The sequence below is a fragment of the Electrona antarctica genome (assembly GCF_951216825.1).
Source record: "Electrona antarctica genome assembly, chromosome: 9".
NCBI classification, from domain to species: Eukaryota; Metazoa; Chordata; class Actinopteri; order Myctophiformes; family Myctophidae; genus Electrona; species Electrona antarctica.
The window spans coordinates 58,085,910-58,108,660 of record NC_136790.1 but is presented as its reverse complement, the minus strand read 5'-3'; the positions used below and the strand labels follow the sequence as shown (position 1 = coordinate 58,108,660).

General features: G+C 45.5%; 2 protein-coding genes across 2 annotated transcripts in view; both read right to left on the bottom strand.

Annotated features, from left to right (window-relative positions):
- Positions 1–9,363: 9,363 nt before the first annotated feature.
- Positions 9,364–22,751, bottom strand: part of sipa1 (signal-induced proliferation-associated 1) — a gene marked incomplete at both ends in the record, with an annotated part of 48,022 nt that continues 34,634 nt past the window's right edge. The window contains 5 exons of the mRNA XM_079510842.1: positions 9,364–9,507; positions 16,329–16,407; positions 16,760–16,765; positions 17,314–17,371; positions 21,421–21,519. Coding sequence (XP_079366968.1) covers positions 9,364–9,507; positions 16,329–16,407; positions 16,760–16,765; positions 17,314–17,371; positions 21,421–21,519 — 386 coding nt within the window. The remainder of the gene's footprint in view (positions 9,508–16,328; positions 16,408–16,759; positions 16,766–17,313; positions 17,372–21,420; positions 21,520–22,751) is intronic.
- LOC306929263 (E3 ubiquitin-protein ligase TRIM21-like) lies at positions 12,017–13,306 on the bottom strand (the record flags this gene model as incomplete). The annotated part of the gene is made up of 2 exons (XM_079509705.1): positions 12,017–12,583; positions 13,190–13,306. The coding sequence occupies 2 exons, from the start codon at positions 13,304–13,306 to the stop codon at positions 12,017–12,019; spliced, it is 684 nt and encodes a 227-aa protein (XP_079365831.1).

Here is a 22,751-nt window from a genome sequence, read left to right as displayed (position 1 = left end):
CAGTCTAGTGTCAATACGATGCATTGATCGTTCAGTCTAGTGTCAATACGATGCATTGATCGTTCAGTCTAGTGTCAATACGATGCATTGATCGTTCAGTCTAGTGTCAATACGATGCATTGGTACTGGAGTATCGAGAACTGAGTACGAGTACTGGAGGCCCAGGGTGGTAGTTAGTACCCAGGGTGGTAGTTAGTACCCAGGGTGGTAACTATCGCCTGAGTAACCGGTACCAGTATCGGTATCTGAACAACTGTAGGATCTGTACATTTACTTTGGGTATATTTTGATGCTAATACCTTTGTACTTTTACTCATAAGTACATTTTTGAACATTGTTCTACACTATGACAATACTATATCTATATAGACTATGACAATAATATAGGCTACTAATTACTAATATTAATATTAACATGTCTACACTAGGACAATTTATTTGAAAACTTTAGTTACTTTGTAGATTTAGATTACTAGAAAACATACATACATTAACCACTTCAGCACTACAGCTAGTTGCTCAAACACACACACACACACACACACACACACACACACACACACACACACACACACACACACACACACACACACACACACACACACACACACACACACACACAGAGAGAGAGGATCCCATGTCTTTATTTGGGGTTGAGTAGAAGTTGTGTCACACACTTTAATGACTCATTCTGTTCTGTAAATAGAGAGAGAGACTCCCTGTGTGTGTGTGTGTGCGTGCGTGCGTGCGTGCGTGCGTGCGTGCGTGCGTGCGCCCCCCTGCCTGGGGACGGCAGGGTGATGTTGTCCTGCTCACACATGCATACACGGTCTGGAAAATTAAACCTCTCCGTTTATCACTCTGAGTGCATGTCAAACACTGTGTGTGTGTGTGTGTGTGTGTGTGTGTGTGTGAGTGTGTGTGTGTGTGTGTGTGTGTGTGTAAAGCATGTCAAACACGGCCGAGATACAAGATCTACAATTTACAGCCGGTGTGTGTGTGTGTAGGGGGGGGGGGACTGTAGTCTTTTTCATTGGCCTAAAATATTGTAGCCTATATCTATATACATTAATGAATCCACTTGCTGACCGGCTGTCGGTATTGACCAATTCGTTTTATAGGGGTATGTGACAATATTACCATTAACATCATATGTAAGGCAAAAATGACAAAAATTTAATAATTTCAGCATGTGACGTGTCAAACTAGGGGGTTTTCATAATTCTGAATCCATTCCAAACATTAGTTTAGCACAAAAAAAGAACACTCTGCCATAGCCACATGCCCCAATGTGCCCAAAATGTCCCAGCCCAAGGAGTGTTTTTTTGTGCAAAACTAATGCTTGGAATGGATTCACAATGACGACAAGTCACATGTTGCTACTTAAAGCATAATGAAATGTTGACATTTATATATAGGATGTTTAAGGGTGGGCACTCGGGGACCGACTGGTCCCCCCCGGAGACTCCCGGTGGCCCGTGGCCGGGCAGACGCGCTCTGGGCCGGGCAGAGGACCCAGGGGAAGGCCCCTGGTCCCCGCCTGGCTGTGAGTGTGTGTGCCTGGCTGTGAGTGTGTGTGCCTGGCTGTGAGTGTGTGTGCCTGGGGGTCAATGTGTGTGCCTGGGGGTCATTTCACCCAAATGACCTGATTTAAAGGAACATTTCACCCAAATGACCCGATTTAAAGGAACATTTCACCCAAATGACAAGATTTAAAGGAACATTTCACCCAAATGACTCGATTTAAAGGAACATTTCACCCAAATTACCCGATTTAAAGGAACATTTCACCCAAATTACCCGATTTAAAGGAACATTTCACCCAAATGACTCGATTTAAAGGAACATTTCACCCAAATGACTCGATTTAAAGGAACATTTCACCCAAATGACTCGATTTAAAGGAACATTTCACCCAAATGACCCGATTTAAAGGAACATTTCACCCAAATGACTCGATTTAAAGGAACATTTCACCCAAATGACTCGATTTAAAGGAACATTTCACCCAAATGACCCGATTTAAAGGAACAGTGCTCACCCACACAATGACATTTTCTATCATTACTCACTTCAGGGGCAGTGGTGGCTCAGCGGTAGAGCGGCCGGATGGCAACCGTGAGGTTCCCGGTTCGATCCCTGTGGGCTCCCCCAGAGTTAGTGTGGAAGTGTCCTTGAGCAAAACCCTGAACCCCTTATTGCTCCCGATGTGCTGGTTGGTGCCTTGCATGGTTTCCTCCACCATCGGAGTGTGAATGGGTGAATGTAATGCATAATCTATGTAAAGGTGTGTGTGTGTGTGTGTGTGTGTGTGTGTGTGTGTGTGTGTGTGTGTGTGTGTGTGTGTGTGTGTGTGTGTGTGAATGTAATGCACAGACTGGATCAAATAGGAGTGACTGACTGTCGTAAACGATACAGACACACCTCCTTGACAATATCGGCAAGACAGTTTGTTTATGTTTGGACCACAATTCTTGAGTCAAATATAAATGCTTCCGTCATACAGTCTGGAGCGACGGAAGCTCTGATCACGAGTAAAATATAAATGCTTCCGTCATACAGTCTGGAGCAACGGAAGCTCTGATCACGAGTAAAATATAAATGCTTCCATCATACAGTCTGGAGCGACGGAAGCTCTGATCACGAGTAAAATATAAATGCTTCCGTCGTACAGTCTGGAGCAACGGAAGCTCTGATCATGAGTAAATGGTAAATGGTAAATGGTGCATTTATATAGCGCCTTTATCCAAGGCGCTTTACATAGATTGTGCATTACATTCACCCATTCACACACACATTCATACACCGATTGCGGCGGAAGCCATGCAAGGTACCAACCAGCACATCGGGAGCAATTTGGGGTTCAGTGTCTTGCCCAAGGACACTTCGACATGTAGACAGGAGGAGCCGGGATTCGAACCGCCGACCCATGGATCATTGGACGACCTGCTCTACCTCTTGAGTCACAGTATAAAGCGGAAGTTAAGCCTCCTCCCCACTTTACAGTCACACAAATCTATCCTAAAACACAAACCCGGTGAAAAGTGACGCAACACGTCCTGTTAAGGTACATCAAATGACAATAAAAGATTCACTCGTCATCATAATTTATTCAGAATATTATCATAGTCGTAATAATGTTAACATTATGCTGGTACATAATTTAATCTGAATCATTATAATAATGTTAACATTATGCTGGTACCACTTTAAGGTTATTCACAGTGTAACAGAAAAAAACAACACATTTTTAATATTATTATTATTATTATTATTATCATTATCACCACAGGAAGGAGTTCCACTCAACAGGATTTGGCATCCATTTCCCAAGGTGTGTGTGTGTGTGTGTGTCATGTGTGTGTGTGTGTGTGTGTGTGGGGGGGGGGGGGGGGGGGGGGTCAAGAGAGCTGCCTTTGCTTTCGTTGGCACTGCACGGGGTGCGTGTGTGTGTGTGTGTGTGTGTGTGTGTGTGTCATCTACTCTTCAGTCCGTTAAGCGTTCCAACAAACAGTTTGAGGTGATTCGTTTTTCGTCCCTCTGTCTGTCTGTCCTCTGTCTGTCTGTCGACGCCAACATAATAACATTAGTTCCATTTGTTGTTACGTCACAGAGCTAATAGTTCCATGTGGTGTTACTCTCAGAGTCACAGAGCTAATATCATAGTTCCATGTGTTGTTTTTATTATTCACCAGACAGTGGCCTTGTGGTTAGAGTGTCCGCCATGAAACTGGGAGGTCAGGGTTCGATCCCCGGGCCGGGTCAGACCAAAGACTGTAAAAATGGGACCCGATGCCTCCCTTCTTGGCACTCAGCATCAAGGGTTAAGGATTGGGGGGTCAAATCTACTAATCAAATGATTCCCGACACGGCTGCAGCTCACCGCTCCTTGGCTGCAGCTCACCACTCCAAGAGATGGGTCAAATGCGGAGAACAAATTTCACTGTGGTGACGTGTGTGACTACTAGGGACTTTGTTGCTACACTCTCAGAGTCACGGACGCTCACATAAGGGTTCCGTTTGTACCCTCTCTCTCTCTCTCAGGCTCCACCAGAGGGTTGATCCAGTTCGGGTCTTCTTTCTTCTCGTCTTATTTTGAACCAGCTCAGAGCGTTTACACTGAACATGAATTGGAACCAAATCAGAACAAAAAATAAATAAAAAGGTTTTTTTCTTACCATAAACCAGGAACCAAAGATTCAGATGATGCAAAAAATAAAATAAAATCATTCATTAAGAAAATGAAATAATTGTCCACTGCATAGAACCAGGGTTGTACAGATACGATCACGTGATCAGAAATCGGGGGCGATCACGTCATTTTCCAATGATCGAAAAGGATCGGGGCCAAACATCGTGATCGTGACATCCGTAGTATCAATATTATATCCATATGATATCAGACTGGATATAGTCTGATGTTGGATATAGTACTGTTGTGATATGTTGGAATAAACGTGTTCTATAAAATTATAAATATCGGATCGGGAAAAATGGCAGATTCTCAAAATCAAACGATCGGAATCGGATCGGGAGCGAAATATAAACGTGATGGGAAACGAGGCCTCAGAGTTACAGAGATCTCAACAGAACTAACAAGGGGTCCATTTGGTTCCTATTATAACTGTTAAGCTGCACGGGGACCCCCCCCAGGGCCTCCTCGAGGACCCCCCCAGGGCCTCCTCGAGGACCCCCCGGGGCCTCCCTCGAGGACCCCCCGGGGCCTCCCTCGAGGACCCCCCGGGGCCTCCCTTGAGGACCCCCCAGGGCCTCCTCGAGGACCCCACGGGGGTCCCAGAACCACAGCTTTAAGCCCATAGTAGGAATTAATCACCAGTCATTGTTTAACAACAAATAAAATCTGTTATTTCTCTGTTATTGCTTAAAGGCATCCTAATAATAATAATAATAATAATAATAATAATAATAATAATAATAATAATAATAATGAGATCAAAACAAAGCTATTCCTTCCAGTTTCCAGACAAAAAGCTGCATGTTCTGCTCCCAGCCAGCAGATGGCAGCATTTCCACAGTGTGGCTGCTACAGAGGAGAGTGGTTCATTATTTATTCCAAAACGTACAAAAAAACAATAAGGAAATAATACAATAAAATAAAAGTATGTTTTGTGGAAAATGGTCTGAAATAATATAAATTATACAACGAGTTGAACACGCAATACATTTTATACGCTTTCAACGTATTGTTTATGTCAGAGGTTCCCAAACTCTTTCATGTCAAGGACCCCCAAATTGACACTAATTAGCCCGCGGAACCCCATTTTAAAAGACATGCCAGGAACCCCCATAAGAGAAGATGTTTACGGCTCTAGCAGTGATTCTCAACCCGTTTAATTGCGAAGACCCCCAGTTTGACCTGGACCCCATTTAACACCCAGGACGAAGATTTATCAAAAAGACGGAGGCTATTGATTTAAAAACCGATCGCGTCGCTCCACAGCCTGGAAACAGTTGCACAACAGTGGGACGTCATCGAAAATGTTCCCCCGTTTAGCCGACGAGACCGAAAATCTTAAAAAATTAATAACTCTTGATCTAAATCATCCCGTCCAATTTTAAGCAAAGATTATGTGTCCCGTCGCTAGTCGCGGTAGATTTAATCATACCTCCCGTTGTTGTCGATCGCCTCTGGGGTGTTTTGGCTACATCTAGCTGCTTCAGCCACATCCGGGATAACATCCGGTCCGTCTGTAAAAGTGCTCCGCTGCTATAAATCGCTGGGATTTAATGGATTAAATAACCTCTGATTTAATGGATTAAATAACCCCGGGCGTTCAGGGTGTTAACAATGTCCTACACAAGCCGTACTTCAAGTTCTGCCCCTAAAATGACCAGAGTGGATCTGCAGGTCACCCCAGAACAAATACTCTGTCCCTAAAATGACCAGAGTGGATCTGCAGGTCACCCCAGAACAAATACTCTGTCCCTAAAATGACCAGAGTGGATCTGCAGGTCACCCCAGAATAAATACTACTCTTTGGCCTGAAATGGGAGGAGCTAAAGTGGGCGTGTCACCGTTCAGGTTTGGAAGATGCAGATGTGATGTAAAAAAATAATAATTGGAAAAGCATCGAGGCGGCCAATCAAAACACAGACAGAACACAGAACATGTGTAGTCTGCAGGGTCCATTTGGTTCCATGTGTTGCACTTAGACCTGTCAGGGTCCATTTGGTCGCCCCTCATACGAAGGAAAATAGAAGATCTACAAGCTTGTAGATCAGCTATTTCCGCGGCGCAACGCCAGCACTCTTTAGCTATAGTGGCGATGCAGGCGTAACGACCTGGATTTATAAACAAATTTGTTCAACGCAAATTACTGTGTTCAAGTTCAGGAGACTTCGGGGGGAAAAAAAGCTATTCTCCTGAACGTTGCCTTCCTTCCGGCATGGCATGGAGAGGAGAGGAGGGCATTTAGCATTTCATTCACCATGTAGTAAATACTGCATTCGTGGTCTGGAGAGGGCTGTTGTTTTACAGACGCGTAAAAGGGCAGTTGTTTTACAGACGGGTAAAAGGGCAGGGGCTGAAGCCCCCTTTGATGCCCCAACTCTCTCCTCTAGAGGGCGCTACGACAGAGATATCTACCCTTCACATACATTACAGGAAATAATAACAATAATAATAACAATAATAATAATACTAAGAATATACAACTCTTGGTAATGTCACCAACATGCGATACAATGTCTCTCAATCTTAAATTGCCACTTTCTTTTTTTTGTTTGTGTTCCTTTATTTTCTCCTTTGTTTCGATGCAAGTTGCTATTTTATTTATAATAATATATTATATTAATATATTATTTATAGCCCGACCGGTCAAGTATTCAAAGCGAGGTTAAAATGCGTGCTAGCGCGCGTGTTAGCGCACACGCGCGTGTTAGCGCACACGCGCGCGTTAGCGCACACACGTGTTAGCGCACACGCGCTAGCAGGCTCTCTAAAGCGGTAATAGCGGCGCCAACGCAGCAGCAACCGGAGCTGCCCATTGGTCAGTCTATGCATGAAGGGAGGGGGGCGGGGCGTCAACTGCCCGCTCTTGAAAAGAGTCCGCGCGATTGGATGTGGTGTGAAGTCGATTTGCATAACTGCTCCAGACCGGCCTTAATACTAACATTAAAGGACCACTTCGTCACTTTTCAACCAATCTTCATGTGTGTCCGGGTATAGCTCAGTCGGTAGAGCTCTCGCCTTTGGACCACGAGGTCGTGGGTTCGATCCCGGGAACCGCCCACACAGCGTATGAGTAGCACGGCTTGGTAAGGCAAGTCGTGCCGGAAGTTCTGGGAGCTGATGGTAGGTGGCTCAGCAATCCATCTCCCAGGGGGATAGACTCCATCTCCCAGGGGTCTATAGGGCATTGTAACGGGGATAGACTCCATCACCCAGGGGTCTATAGGGCAATGTAACAGGGATAGACTCCATCTCCCAGGGGTCTATAGGGCATTGTAACGAGGACAGACTCCATCTCCCAGGGGTCTATGGGGCATTGAAACAGTTATAGACTCCATCTCCCAGGGGTCTATGGGGCATTGAAACAGTTATAGACTCCATCTCCCAGGGGTCTATGGGGCATTGAAACAGTTATAGACTCCATCTCCCAGGGGTCTATGGGGCATTGAAACAGGGATAGACTCCATCTCCCAGGGGTCTATGGGGCATTGAAACAGGGACAGACGATGATACCAACAACAAACCACTCCCGAACTACTTCATATAATTGGTCCTTATCGGTTCATGATAAAATGTCACAATTTTTTTCTACTCAGTCTGTGTCTCATAGGAGGGCTGTGGGCAGTTCAGAAACCATTCTGTGTCTCATAGGAGGGCTGTGGGCAGTTCAGTAACCCACAGCCCATGAGACACAGACTGGTTTCTGAACTGCCCACAGCCCTCCTATGAGACAGAGACTGGTTTCTGAACTGCCCACAGGCCTCCTATGAGACACAGACTGGTTTCTGAACTGCCCACATCCCTCCTATGAGACACAGACTGGTTTCTGAACTGCCCACAGCCCTCCTATTAGACACAGACTGGTTTCTGAACTGCCCACAGCCCTACTATGAGACACAGACTGGTTTCTGAACTGCCCACAGCCCTCCTATGAGACAGACTGGTTTCTGAACTGACCACAGCCCTCCTATGAGACTCAGACTGGTTTCTGAACTGCCCACAGCCCTCCTATGAGACACAGACTGGTTTCTGAACTGCCCACAGCCCTCTTATGAGACACAGACTGGTTTCTGAACTGCCCACAGCCCTCCTATGAGACACAGACTGGTTTCTGAACCGCCCACAGCCCTCCTATGAGACACAGACTGGTTTCTGAACTGCCCACAGCCCTCTTATGACACACAGACTGGTTTCTGAACTGCACACTCCTATGAGACACAGACTGGTTTCTGAACTGCCCACAGCCCTCCTATGAGACACAGACGGAGTAGAAAAAATGGTGCTATTTTATCCTGAACATTAGTGAGGACCAATTTAATGCGGATAGGTTGAAAAGTGGTGAAGTGGTACTTTAACAATAACAACAACATATGGACATGTGCACGTGATTGGAAGGTTGCTGATGGCGTGCACGAGGATTATCATTATTATGTTTTACTTATAGAATAATTTATTCCATCATAGAATGAGGGAATCTTTGAGGGAATCTTTTGCGAGTTCGTTCACAGCGTGCACGCGTGCGTGTTTGTGTAAACACTCGCACGCACACACATGTGAGCATGGCGTTTACACACACGCACGCGCACACATGTGAGCATGGCGTTTAAACACACGCACACACATGTGAGCATGGTGTTTACACACACGCACACACACACACACACACACACACACGTGTGAGCATGGCATTTCGCATGCCTGATGCGTGCAGGAAGCTAGCAGAGATTGTTGATGTTAGCCCTGAAGCTAGCAGGGCTTGTTGATGTTAGCCCTGAAGCTAGCAGGGCTTGTTGATGTTAGCCCTGAAGCTAGCAGGGCTTGTTGATGTTAGCCCTGAAGTTAGCAGGGCTTGTTGACGTTAGAGCTGAGGCTAACAGTTAGCAGGGCTTGTTCACGTTACAGAGCAGCTCCGTGACCTTGATGAGGAGTTAGCATTGAGGCTAACAGTTAGCAGGGCTTGTTGATGTTAGCATTGAGGCTAACAGTTAGTTAGCAGGGCTTGTTGACGTTAAACAGCAGCTCCGTGACCTTGATGAGGTGTTAGCATTGAGGCTAACAGTTAGCAGGGCTTGTTGATGTTAGCATTGAGGCTAACAGTTAGTTAGCAGGGCTTGTTGACGTTAAACAGCAGCTCCGTGACCTTGATGAGGCGTTAGCTTTGAGGCTAACAGTTAGCAGGGCTTGTTGACGTTACAGAGCAGCTCTGTGACCTTGATGAGGCGCGCCACAGTACTCTGGCTCTCCTCCTGGAGGCGCTGGTTGTTCTGACGCAGACACTGAACCTCCGCCTGGAGCACCGCCTTGTCCTCCTTCTCCTGGAACACATCAACAACAACACTGCTGCTCGTTAATTACACATTACTTAACGTTAATTACTTAACGCTTTGTGTTTTTCAAAGACGTCCACAGACGTCCTGGGCACCACATAGAGGTAATTCTCAGGACGTCTGTGGACGTCTTGGGCACAAAATGTGTTTAACGTTCATTCATCATTACTTAACACATTTAGACCTGAGGCCGATTCTAGTCGTTTTTAGATTATTTATTTTTTTTACCTTTATTTAACCAGTAAAAACACATTGAGACTGCGTCTCTTTTACAAGTGGGAACTGGCAAAGAGGCAGAAATAAAATTACACTTCAATACCACATCGTCAATGTTACATTTTGGACCAGCAAATACAACATCCATAATACACCTTAAAATACCTATGAATAAATACAAAAAGTCCCCAGTCCTATCTTTTAGTAGCAGGGCAAAATACACCATGTACACAATCTACACGATCTGAACCGACATAATAAATATCTAGGCCTGAACATAGGCTAGTTAGTACATATCCAAACATGTGCAGGTGTTTGACTGTACATCAAAGATGATCCTTACTCAAGGGAACTTTCAAAGCCAATTTTAGTCTGGACTGTAGATTAATTGATTAATCGGTGCGATTAATCGGTCTGTCTTTAAATGGTAAATAAAATGGTAAATGGTGCATTTATATAGCGCCTTTATCCAAGGCGCTTTACATAGATTGTGCATTACATTCACCCATTCACACACACATTCATACACCGATGGCGGCGGAAGCCATGCAAGGTACCAACCAGCACATCGGGAGCAATTTGGGGTTCAGTGTCTTGCCCACGGACACTTCGACATGTAGACAGGAGGAGCCGGGATTCGAACCGCCGACCCATGGATCGTTGGACGACCTGCTCTACCTCTTGAGCCACAGTCGCCCCTGTTTGTCTTTACAGATAAACAAGCCCAAAGTAACAGCTTGAACAGATCTACAAGCTCACAATATTAAATATAAAGGTATTTAAGTTAAATCTGACTCGCCTAAGTAAGCCTGCAGTGCAGACACCCTGTTACATGTATAATGTATTGTTTCAGAATGGACACAATTATTATAATTTTTCAAGACAGAATGAGATCATATCGACATCGGTAATATCGGCCATAATCTATATCGGCCAAAATGTCTCATCGGCACCCTACTTAACATTAACTAATCATTATTTAAGCGAGACATGGTAGGTGAAATCTTCCAAACTAAAGCAAAATAAACATTCAAGACACAGATTTAGATGTTTATTTTAGTAGTTTATTTTAGCCAATGACAGCTCGTTTTGCTGGGTGAAAATCCACCCTCTCAATTTTCATGATTGGTTGTTGGTACAAAGGAAGTGACCATATTTGGATCAAACCACAGTCAGCTCGAGGTCCAGACCTTTCCAATGATATATGGCATTATATGTTGTTGCCAAGATTTGGATGAGATATTTTGTCTCAAAATAGTGGCTTCAAATAAAACGTTTTGGAATTTTACAATACAATTCTTTAAAGGCCCTTTACTCAAAATGAGTTTTCCTCATACCTGGGACAAAGAATCTCCACAGTTGCACTCACATACACCAAACTTTCCAGTCTTATTCATAACTATATTCTGCAGATATTTACAGATGGGTTTGTTGATATATCATTCACAGCCTGATTTACATCACATTTTATACCTAAAAACATGCCGAAAATTGGGTTTTTTATGCCTGTTGACACTATTTTCTGATTTGTGGAGTGATAATTAGAGATATCTAAAATCCCTTCTGTAATTTTCTTTGTCTCTAATATGTCAACAAAATGAAACAATCATTTTGAACCTGACTTTATCCGATCTTCAGATTTATCGTCCCGAAATGTATGCAAATTAGCGCATATAATGCCTAATTTGCAATCCACTGGAGAAGTTTCATTGTAATAGCTATTAGTTAACTTTTTTTCCCTATTCACCTACCATGTCTCACCATAACATGAATATATTATACATGAAGTATACATGACTTAACATGAATGAATGTATACATTACACACTAAATAGGTGAAATGCAACACGTTGTGAGCTGGAACGGTATTTTAACTTTTTACTTTCTACATGTTTTTAAACTCTTCTTCCTACAAAGTCCTTCTCACCATAAAAACAGGCTGCAAACAGACTATTGGCGATCGTTATGGAACGCCCTGCCACTGGAGATCAGGCTTTCCGACTCGGTTCCTCGTTTTAAATCACTCCTGAAGACCCATTTCTACAAAGCTGCTTTTAATCCTTTATCGTTGTGATTTCTTTGTATTTTCTGATTTATTTTTTCACCTTTTTATGTGTTTCACCAATGTGCCATTATTGTGTGTTTTTGTTGTTGCCTTTGGATGTATGATATGTTCTATATGCTCTTGTTGTTCAGCACTTAGTGACCTTGTTCTTGAAAGGTGCTAAATAAATAAAGCTTTAGTGTCCAATTTACTGCTTAATTTAAACTCCATGCTGATCTATTTGATGGAGACAGGAGAGATGATCAGAGGAGCAGAGTTTCCACCAGCATTATCATATGGACTGAAGAATGGAAAGAGTTTCTCATTGAAGGAGCAGCCAGTGAAACAGTAGAGGTGGACTCTGGTCCCCACATCATAAAAGGAGACCAGACCCTCCTCATAATCCACAAACACTCCCACTTTCTGGAGCTCCTCTCTTACAGGGAGGAGGACAGCATGGTCAGCAGCCTTGTACACATTTCCATTAATCAACCATATAGTCCAGCAACCATTGTTGGGACTCAGTGTGACAAGTCTCTTCCTGTCGATGGACTCTCTGGCCACTCCTAAACCCCATGCTGTCTTCCCTCCAACCTGAACCTCATAGTAAAACCTTCCTGAGGAGAAGCTTTGTTTTCCTAAGACAACAAGGTATTTAGAGAATCTCTTTGTGTTTTCAGGGAGATTCTTCTTTACGTTTACATCACACACTTGTTTTCCATCCTCAGACAGGGTGAGACAGTCATTTGCTGTATCAGGGTCCAGAGTTACATCCACCTCATATTTCTGGATCCTCCTCAGCTCAGCATCACACAGCTGCTTCTTCATCTCTTGACTGAGTGTCTTCTCCAGCTGAGACACAGCTGTCCTCACTGTCCCCACATGTGAAGACTGATGGACAATGACCTTTGTCCAGTCCTTGGTGGGTCTCCAGTCCTTGGTGGGTCTCCACAGGTGGAGGTGGTCTTCAGTGTGAGAGAGCTGTTTCAATTCAGATATTCTCTTCTCTAACTGAGTGACTTCCTGTTGCAGATCTTCAATGAAGCCTTCAGCCTGTTTCTCTGTTGTTTTCTGCTTCTCTTCAACCACATCAATGAGCTCAGCCTGGCTTCTCTCAATACAGCTGATCAGAGCAGTGAAGACCTGCACACTGACGGCTATGACTGCATCTGCATCTTTCCTGCTGAGCTCTACTGAGCGTTTGACCTCCTGAATCTTGACTTGTCTCTCCTGGATCATCTGCTGAACTTCATCCTCTGTCTTTGCTTCATATTCTTCTTTCAACTTGTTGCTCCTGAACTGTTGAACCATCTCAGACAACAAAGTATTGACGGATACTTTTGGTCTCGTGTAGAAGGTTTCTTGACACAGTGGACACTTGCACACATCACTAGTGTCCCAGTAACGTGTGATGCAGGCTTTGCAGTAGTTGTGTCCACACGGAGTGCTGATTGGATCAGTGAACACATCCATACAGATGGAACACAGGAAGTGATCATCAGACAGGAGACTTCTGGCGGACGCCATTTCTACACCGCTGAGAATAAAAAGTGGAAGTTTGAAACTCTGGGAATGAATTCAACGACTGAAAATCTTTCGGTGCTAAACTCAAGATATCTGGTTACGTCCAACCAGTGTCCTCTGCACCAGTTCTGTTAGAACTGGTTTCGTCCAATCAGTGTCCTGTTAGAACTGGTTTCGTCCAATCAGTGTCCTCTGTTAGAACTGGTTACGTCCAATCAGTGACGAGATGAGGTTTGTCGCTGAGAAGGCAGAGGTGACGTCACTGACGCTCGCAGAGGGACTCTGAATGAGCCAATCAGAGGGCAGGATCGGTCTGTGGTTCTGGCCAATCAGAGGCAGGAGAGGTCTGTGGTTCTGGTCAATCAGAGGCAGGATTAGAGGTCTGTGGTTCGAGAGATCTTCAGAGACACTGAGTGAGAATGGACGGATGTTCTGAGCTTCAGTTGGTAGACTCCACTGTCTGTAACCTGATTGGCTGGTAGACTCCACTGTCTGTAACCTGATTGGCTGGTAGACTCCACTGTCTGAGACCTGATTGGCTGGTAGACTCCACTGTCTGTGACCTGATTGGTTGCTAGACTCCACTGTCTGTGACCTGATTGGCTGGTAGACTCCACTGTCTGTGACCTGATTGGTTGCTAGACTCCACTGTCTGTGACCTGATTGGTTGCTAGACTCCACTGTCTGTGACCTGATTGGTTGCTAGACTCCACTGTCTGTGACCTGATTGGCTGGTAGACTCCACTGTCTGTGACCTGATTGGTTGCTAGACTCCACTGTCTGTGGCCTGATTGGTTGCTAGACTCCACTGTCTGTAAACTGATTGGTTGCTAGACTCCACTGTCTGTAAAGTTCCTCTGCATGGTCTTATATCTCCCATCTGGTAAGATGACTATGTCATCATTCTGATGTCACTATGTCCAGGCATGACCATATATGGTGGTTCCACAGTAGTTACGCCCAAATATGGTGTGCATGATGTCCGGTCTAAGTGTGTCACTTCTTGACCCTGGAGTTCCATATCGGGCCGGCCGGCTGCTACCATATTTGGTCATACATCCCCAGACTCCATAAATGGTAGGTATATTTCAACCATATTTGGTCAGACTCCATACATGGTAGGTATATTTCTACCATATTTGGTCAGACTCCATACATGGTAGGTATATTTCTACCATATTTGGTCATACTTCCACCCAGACTCCAGGTAGGTATATTTCTATGGAGCTCCATATATGGAGTTGACTGATTTGTTTGCGCCTGATGCAGTGACACATTGGGGTTAGACAACATACTAATAATAACTGTGCCTTTCGGGGGGTTTTGGGTAGCGTGGAGGCACTGGTAGTCTGGTCCAACTGGTAGTCTGGTCTGACACCAAACCCTGGGGTCTGGTCCAACCTCTCTTTAGTCTGACCCCAAACCCTGGGGTCTGGTACAACCTCTTTAGTCTGACCCCAAACCCTGGGGTCTGGTCCAACCTCTCTGTAGTCTGACCCCAAACCCTGGGGTCTGGTCCAACCTCTCTGTAGTCTGACCCTAAACCCTGGGGTCTGGTCCAACCTCTCTGTAGTCTGACCCCAAACCCTGGGGTCTGGTCCAACCTCTCTGTAGTCTGACCCCAAACCCTAACCAGAGAGACTCGTCCACGCCTTCGTCTCCTCCAGGCTGGACTACTGTAATGCACTTCTCATCAGGATCCCTAGCAAGAGCCTTCAAAGGCTCCAATACATCCAAAACAGCGCTGCTAGGATCCTGATGAGAGTGCGCAAACGAGAACACATCACACCCATCCTCCGCTCACTTCACTGGCTCCCCGTCGCGTTCCGAACACAATACAAAATATCCCTGCTCACCCACCAATGCGTCCACGGAAACGCCCCCCTCTACCTCAAAGAATTAGTCTCCCTGAAACCCTCGACCCACACCCTCCGCTCATCAAACACATACTGCCTCAACCCCGTCACGGCCAACCTGCGCACCATGGGTGACAGGGCCTTCTGCACAGCTGCCCCTGAACTGTGGAATGCTTTTGATTTGGTGAAGCGCCTGCAGGGCGTCGCTAACGATAGCCGATGGTTACAGTGAGTGTGTGCAAGGGGGCGGGGCTACAGCGCTATTGCTAACAATAGCCAATGGTTACAGTGAGTGTGTGCAGGGGGGCGGGGCTACAGCACTAATGCTAACGATAGCCAATGGTTACAGTGAGTGTGTGCAGGGGGGCGGGGCTACAGCGCTAATGCTAACGATAGCCGACGGTTACAGTGAGTGTGTGCAGGGGGGTGGGGCTACAGCGCTAATGCTAACGATAGCCGACGGTTACAGTGAGTGTGTGCAGGGGGGGCGGGGCTACAGCGCTAAAGCTAACAATAGCCGACGGTTACAGTGAGTGTGTGCAGGGGGCGGGGCTACAGCGCTAATGCTAACGATAGCCGATGGTTACAGTGAGTGTGTGCAGGGGGGCGGGGCTACAGCGCTAATGCTAACGATAGCCGACGGTTACAGTGAGTGTGTGCAGGGGGGGGGGGGGGGGGGGGCTACAGCGCTAATGCTAACGATAGCCGACGGTTACAGTGAGTGTGTGCAGGGGGGCGGGGCTACAGCGCTAAAGCTAACAATAGCTGATGGTTACAGTGAGTGTGTGCAGGGGGGCGGGGCTACATCGCTAAAGCTAACAATAGCCGACTGTTACAGTGAGTGTGTGCAGGGGGGCGGGGCTACAGCGCTAATGCTAATGATAGCCAATGGTTAAGGTGAGTGTGTGCAGGGGGGCGGGGCTACAGCGCTAATGCTAACAATAGCCGATGGTTACAGTGAGTGTGTGCAGGGGGGCGGGGCTACAGCGCTAAAGCTAACAGTAGCCGATGGTTACAGTGAGTGTGTGCAAGGGGGTGGGGCTACAGCGCTAATGCTAACAATAGCCGATGGTGGCACAGCTTAACTACATTTATGCTACCAAGCTAGCGGCAACGAAAGAGTTAAATGTTAAAACAGGAAGTGCACCTTCAGACAGTGCGGTCCGTACCTTCTGTAAGTCGTCCTGGAGCCTCTTCAGCATGTCCTCTAGCTGACCCACCTTCTCCTCCAAGTGGCCTGGAGAGTCACTGCAACACAACATATAAACTTTTATACTGCCCCTAGTGGTCTGGAGAGTCACTGCAACACATTATAAACCTTTATACTGCCCCTAGTGGCCGGGAGAGTCACTGCAACACAACATATACACCTTTATACTGCCCCTAGTGGTCTGGAGAGTCACTGCAACACAACATATAAACCTTTATACTGCCCCTAGTGGTCTGGAGAGTCACTGCAACACAACACACATTATAAATCTTTATACTGCCCCTAGTGGCCTGGAGAGTCACTGCAACACAACACAATATATAAACCTTTATACTGGCATATATGGCAGTAAAAGCCTTAAATAATTACTTCAGATTAAAAGTTTTCTACCGTAATCTGTCAGTGCACAGGAGACGCACACACCTGGTCACACCACACCTATAGTGTGCACTGTGCACGTTGCACCTATAGTGTCTGTCCTACCGCCAGCTCACCACTGGCCACACCCACCTGAATTAATGAAGCATTAAGCCACACCCACCTGACTTAATGAAGCATTAAGACACACCCACCTGACCTAATGAAGCATTAAGCCACACCCACCTGACTTAATGAAGCATTAAGCCACATCCACCTGTCTTAATTATGCACTAAGCTACACCCACCTGTCTTAATTATGCACTAAGCCACACCCACCTGTCTTAATTATGCATTAGGCCACACCTACCTGCCTTAATTATGCATTAAGCCACACCCACCTGTCTTAAGTATACATTAAGCCACACCCACCTATCTTAATTATGCATTAAGCCACACCCACCTGTCTTAATTAAGAAATAAGCCACACCCACCTGTTTTAATTATGCATTAAGCCACACCCACCTGTTTTAATCATGCATTAAGCCACACCCACCTGTTTTAATTATGCATTAAACCACACCCACCTGTCTTTGGAGTCTCTTAGCTTGCCGTCCGTCTGGTCAGCCTGGTCGGCTTTGCGGTCTGTGACACACACACACACACACACACACACACACACACACACACACACACACACACACACACACACACACACACACACACAGTGTTATATCAAACTGTTCTAATAATAATAAACAGTGTTATTCAGTTTAATAGAAGAGCGTTTTAGTAAAAGTGGACAGTAACAGTTTTAGTAAAAGTAGACAGTAACAGTTTTAGTGGAAACGTTAACAATACAACTTGAACTGGGAGCCCTTTGAGCCCCAGTTAGTTAAAACCGCCAGGATTAATTAATTAATCTATCGTGCATTGCCAAGGTTTTATCGCACGCAACCCTTGTTTTGAAGAGCCAAGTATCCGTAACCGGGTGTTACGATGACGTAATGCTGGTGTCAATAAAGATCCACTGCACTTATTGAGAGTGCAGGTGGATGCGCGCACATCTTCAAAATGGCTGCGGCCACCGTCCCACTTTGACTGTTATGCTAACGAGCGGCAGCTAACGATACGATCGGATGAAAACTAAACAATAAAAACCCTGGAACACGCAGCCGACGGTTCTGGCAGCTAACTGCAGTAACATTATTAAACACTAGGGGGCCTCCAGGATGCTGCAGTAATATTATTAATCACTAGGGGGCCTCCAGGATGCTGCAGTAACATTATTAAACACTAGGGGGCCTCCAGGATGCTGCAGTAACATTATTAACCACTAGGGGGCCTCCAGGATGCTGCAGTAACATAATTAAACACTAGGGGGCCTCCAGGATGCTGCAGTAACATTATTAAACACTAGGGGGCCTCCAGGATGCTGCAGTAACATAATTAAACACTAGGGGGCCTCCAGGATGCTGCAGTAACATTATTAACCACTAGGGGGCCTCCAGGATGCTGCAGTAACATTATTAAACACTAGGGGGCCTCCAGGATGCTGCAGTAACATTATTAACCACTAGGGGGCCTCCAGGATGCTGCAGTAACATTATTAAACACTAGGGGGCCTCCAGGATGCTGCAGTAACATAATTAAACACTAGGGGGCCTCCAGGATGCTGCAGTAACATTATTAACCACTAGGGGGCCTCCAGGATGCTGCAGTAACATTATTAAACACTAGGGGGCCTCCAGGATGCTGCAGTAACATTATTAACCACTACGGGGCCTCCAGGAACTACGGGGCCTCCAGGATGCTGCAGTAACATTATTAACCACTACGGGGCCTCCAGGATGCTGCAGTAACATTATTAACCACTACGGGGCCTCCAGGATGCTGCAGTAACATTATTAACCACTACGGGGCCTCCAGGATGCTGCAGTAACATTATAGAACACCATGGGGCCTCCAGGATGCTGCAGTAACATTATTAAACACTAGGGGACCTCCAGGATGCTGCAGTAACATTATAGAACACCATGGGGCCTCCAGGATGCTGCAGTAACATTATTAAACACTAGGGGACCTCCAGGATGCTGCAGTAACATTATTAACCACTAGGGGGCCTCCAGGATGCTGCAGTAACATTATAGAACACCATGGGGCCTCCAGGATGCTGCAGTAACATTATTAAACACTAGGGGACCTCCAGGATGCTGCAGTAACATTATAGAACACCATGGGGCCTCCAGGATGCTGCAGTAACATTATTAAACACTAGGGGACCTCCAGGATGCTGCAGTAACATTATAGAACACCAGGGGGCCTCCAGGATGCTGCAGTAACATTATTAAACACTAGGGGGCCTCCAGGATGCTGCAGTAACATTATTAACCACTACATGGCCTCCAGGATGCTGCAGTAACATTATTAAACACCAGGGGGCCTCCAGGATGCTGCAGTAACATTATTAACCACTACATGGCCTCCAGGATGCTGCAGTAACATTATTAAACACCAGGGGGCCTCCAGGATGCTTCAGTAACATTATTAACCACTACATGGCCTCCAGGATGCTGCAGTAACATTATTAAACACCAGGGGGCCTCCAGGATGCTGCAGTAACATTATTAACCACTACATGGCCTCCAGGATGCTGCAGTAACATTATTAAACACTAGGGGGGCTCCAGGATGCTGCAGTAACATTATAGAACACCAGGGGGCCTCCAGGATGCTGCAGTAACATTATTAAACACTAGGGGGCCTCCAGGATGCTGCAGTAACATTATTAAACACTAGGGGGCCTCCAGGATGCTTCAGTAACATTATTAAACACTAGGGGGCATCCAGGATGCTTCAGTAACATTATTAAACACCAGGGGGCCTCCAGGATGCTTCAGTAACATTATTAAACACTAGGGGGCCTCCAGGATGCTGCAGTAACATTATTAACCACTAGGGGGCCTCCAGGATGCTGCAGCAACATTTTTAACCACCATGGGGCCTCCAGGATGCTGCAGTAACATTATAGAACACCAGGGGGCCTCCAGGATGCTGCAGTAACATTATTAAACACCAGGGGGGCTCCAGTATGCTTCAGTAACATTATTAACCACTAGGGGGCATCCAGGATGCTTCAGTAACATTATTAAACACTAGGGGGCCTCCAGGATGCTGCAGTAACATTATTAAACACCAGGGGGCCTCCAGGATGCTGCAGTAACATTATTAAACACCAGGGGGCCTCCAGGATGCTGCAGTAACATTATTAACCACTAGGGGGCATCCAGGATGCTGCAGTAACATAATTAAACACTAGGGGGCCTCCAGGATGCTGCAGTAACATTATTAACCACTAGGGGGCCTCCAGGATGCTGCAGTAACATTATTAACCACTAGTTGGCCTCCAGGATGCTGCAGTAACATTTTTAACCACCATGGGGCCTCCAGGATGCTGCAGTAACATTATTAAACACTAGGGAAGTGTTTCCCAACCTGTGTGCCGCGGCACTTTACTGTGCCGTTTGATGTGTCCAGGTGTGCCGCCTGATTTGACCGAAAATAACACTAACCCTCCCCGAAAGCAATCGTTGTTGTTGTCACACGTCTAACCATTAGACGTGCGATAACAACAACTACGGAACAATAGACTCTAACGACCCTCGGCCATTGAAATGTTAATGCTAAAGAGATGCATCCAGAAGACGCTACATTTCGCCCCCTCCAGTAAGACTGGAGCGCACGTAGACAGCAGACACATACAGTCCTACATGTCCCGACCCAAACACTGAGGAGGTAAAGTAAACGTGACGTTGTTGTGATTAAACATAATGTGCCACGAAAAATAGCTGTCCAAGTGTCCATACATGATCGCCTCGTTCGGCGAACAAAATCCTCCACAGAAGCGCAGTGATGCCTGATTTATTCTTCGTCGTACACGTGTTCCATGCTGAAAATGGCTGATTTACAAGCTCACAACGCGTTGCGGACGCAACGTGTTGTGAGCTTGTCGATCAGCTATTTTCAGCACGTGGAAATATGCAGGCTGTGAGAACGGAGACCCTTCACAATAAAAGCATGCAGCTTTCACAAGTTGGCCCATAATAAAGACAAGGAAAAGGATTAAGAATTAGGTGGCATTTCACATTGCATATGAGCTATTTTTTTCTCCAAAATGTATTTAAAAAAATATATATAATAAGGAATTAATTTGGATAATGGTAATGGAGATATTGTAAAAGTTGTCACTTTATTAATCCCCCAAGGTTTTTTTATTCAATAAAGTCTAAAATAAATTAACTTTCCCAACACTGTATATATATATATATATATATATATATATATATATATATATATATATATATATATATATATATTACACACACATACATACACATATGTATGTATATAGATAGGCCTATACACCGTATATCTAGGTGTGCCCTGAGATTTTTAGGCTATGAAAAGTGTGCCCTGGGACAAAAAAGGTTGGGAAACACTGCACTAGGGGGCCTCCAGGATGCTGCAGTACCATTATTAACCACTAGGGGGCATCCAGGATGCTGCAGTAACATTATTAACCACTATGGGGCCTCCATGATGCTGGGGGCCTCCAGGATGTTGCAGTAACATTATTAAACACCATGGGGCCTCCAGGATGCTGCAGTGACATTATTAACCACTAGGGGGGCGTACCTTCTCGTGACAACGCCTCCAGGATGCTCCGACATGCCGTGGCGAGGTCAGCGATGGACTGCCACTCTTCTTCTGTGGTGTCTGTGGTTTCTGAGAGGACTGGAACAACAACATGCTCATTACTGACCCCTACTGGAGGACTGGAGAACATGCTCATTACTGACCCCTACTGAAGGACTGGACAACTCCACATTACTGACCCTCAAACACTAAACTAAAATTACACTTACTGTAGCCCACTAGCATTTTTTGACAAATTAGGATCTAATTCACGCCAGCATTTTTCCCAGTTAAGCTCTTATTTTGAAAAAGGCACATTTCCAGACTTCCGGAAGTGAGCATAAACTAGTAAATGAAACGGGTCCCGTTCAACTGTTTACAAGATGGGTCTATGCCGGGCCACTGGAGGGCTCCTCATCGTCGGCTCTGTGCCGTCAAATATACATTGTTTTGACCAAAAATACCATCTGGGACAAGGAATAGGAGATACAGGCGATTGAAAGAAACAGAATGGATTATTATGGCGACGACGATCTAAAATGAGCAACCCAGTGTTGTGACAATAACAGCTAGCTACCCGATGCTAATGTAAGTAGCATTATGACTTGATCGATCGAAAGCGCTATAAAAGCGCAATTGCCGTTGATCTACGCCAATGGCGTTAATAATAGGCTTTAATTGACGTAGATCTCGGCCAATGGCGGTAAAAGTGTTAAGGATTGACGAGTGGAGAACAGAGAACTAAAACACACGTCATTTTATGCCTGCTTGCATGCAGAAATGATCAGATCTACAAGCCCACACGTGAGTCACTGATGTCACGTTTAGGGCTCTGAACAAACATTAAAAGTCCATAGACTTGGCTGCCACATGACGTCACAGGGTGCTTAACGTAAAAATCACACCCGTGTGAAGTGAGCGGTTACATGGCTGGGCCAGGCTACCCGCATCACGTTCTGTGCTCGGCCAATCAAATCATTTCAAATTTGGTACACCATCACGCAATTCAACCTAATTTCTCCTTTCATTGTCGACGGTAAATATTGAGACGTGTGTGAGGATAAAAGCTGTTCATAGGCCCCTCAAAAATCACACCTCTGTGAAGTGAGTGGTGCCTTAATCTTTCAATTTAATTCAGAGGCTGTTTAAACAAACAATGACAAAGAGCTTCCACAGGGAGGTGCTGTTGTCTCACAATGAAATGTAGACGCTGGCTTCAGTATTTTAAACATGTTAGGGAGAGAGAGAGAGAGAGAGAGAGAGAGAGAAAGAGAGAGAGAGAGAGAGAGAGAGAGAGAGAGAGAGAGAGAGAGAGAGAAGAGAGAGAGAGA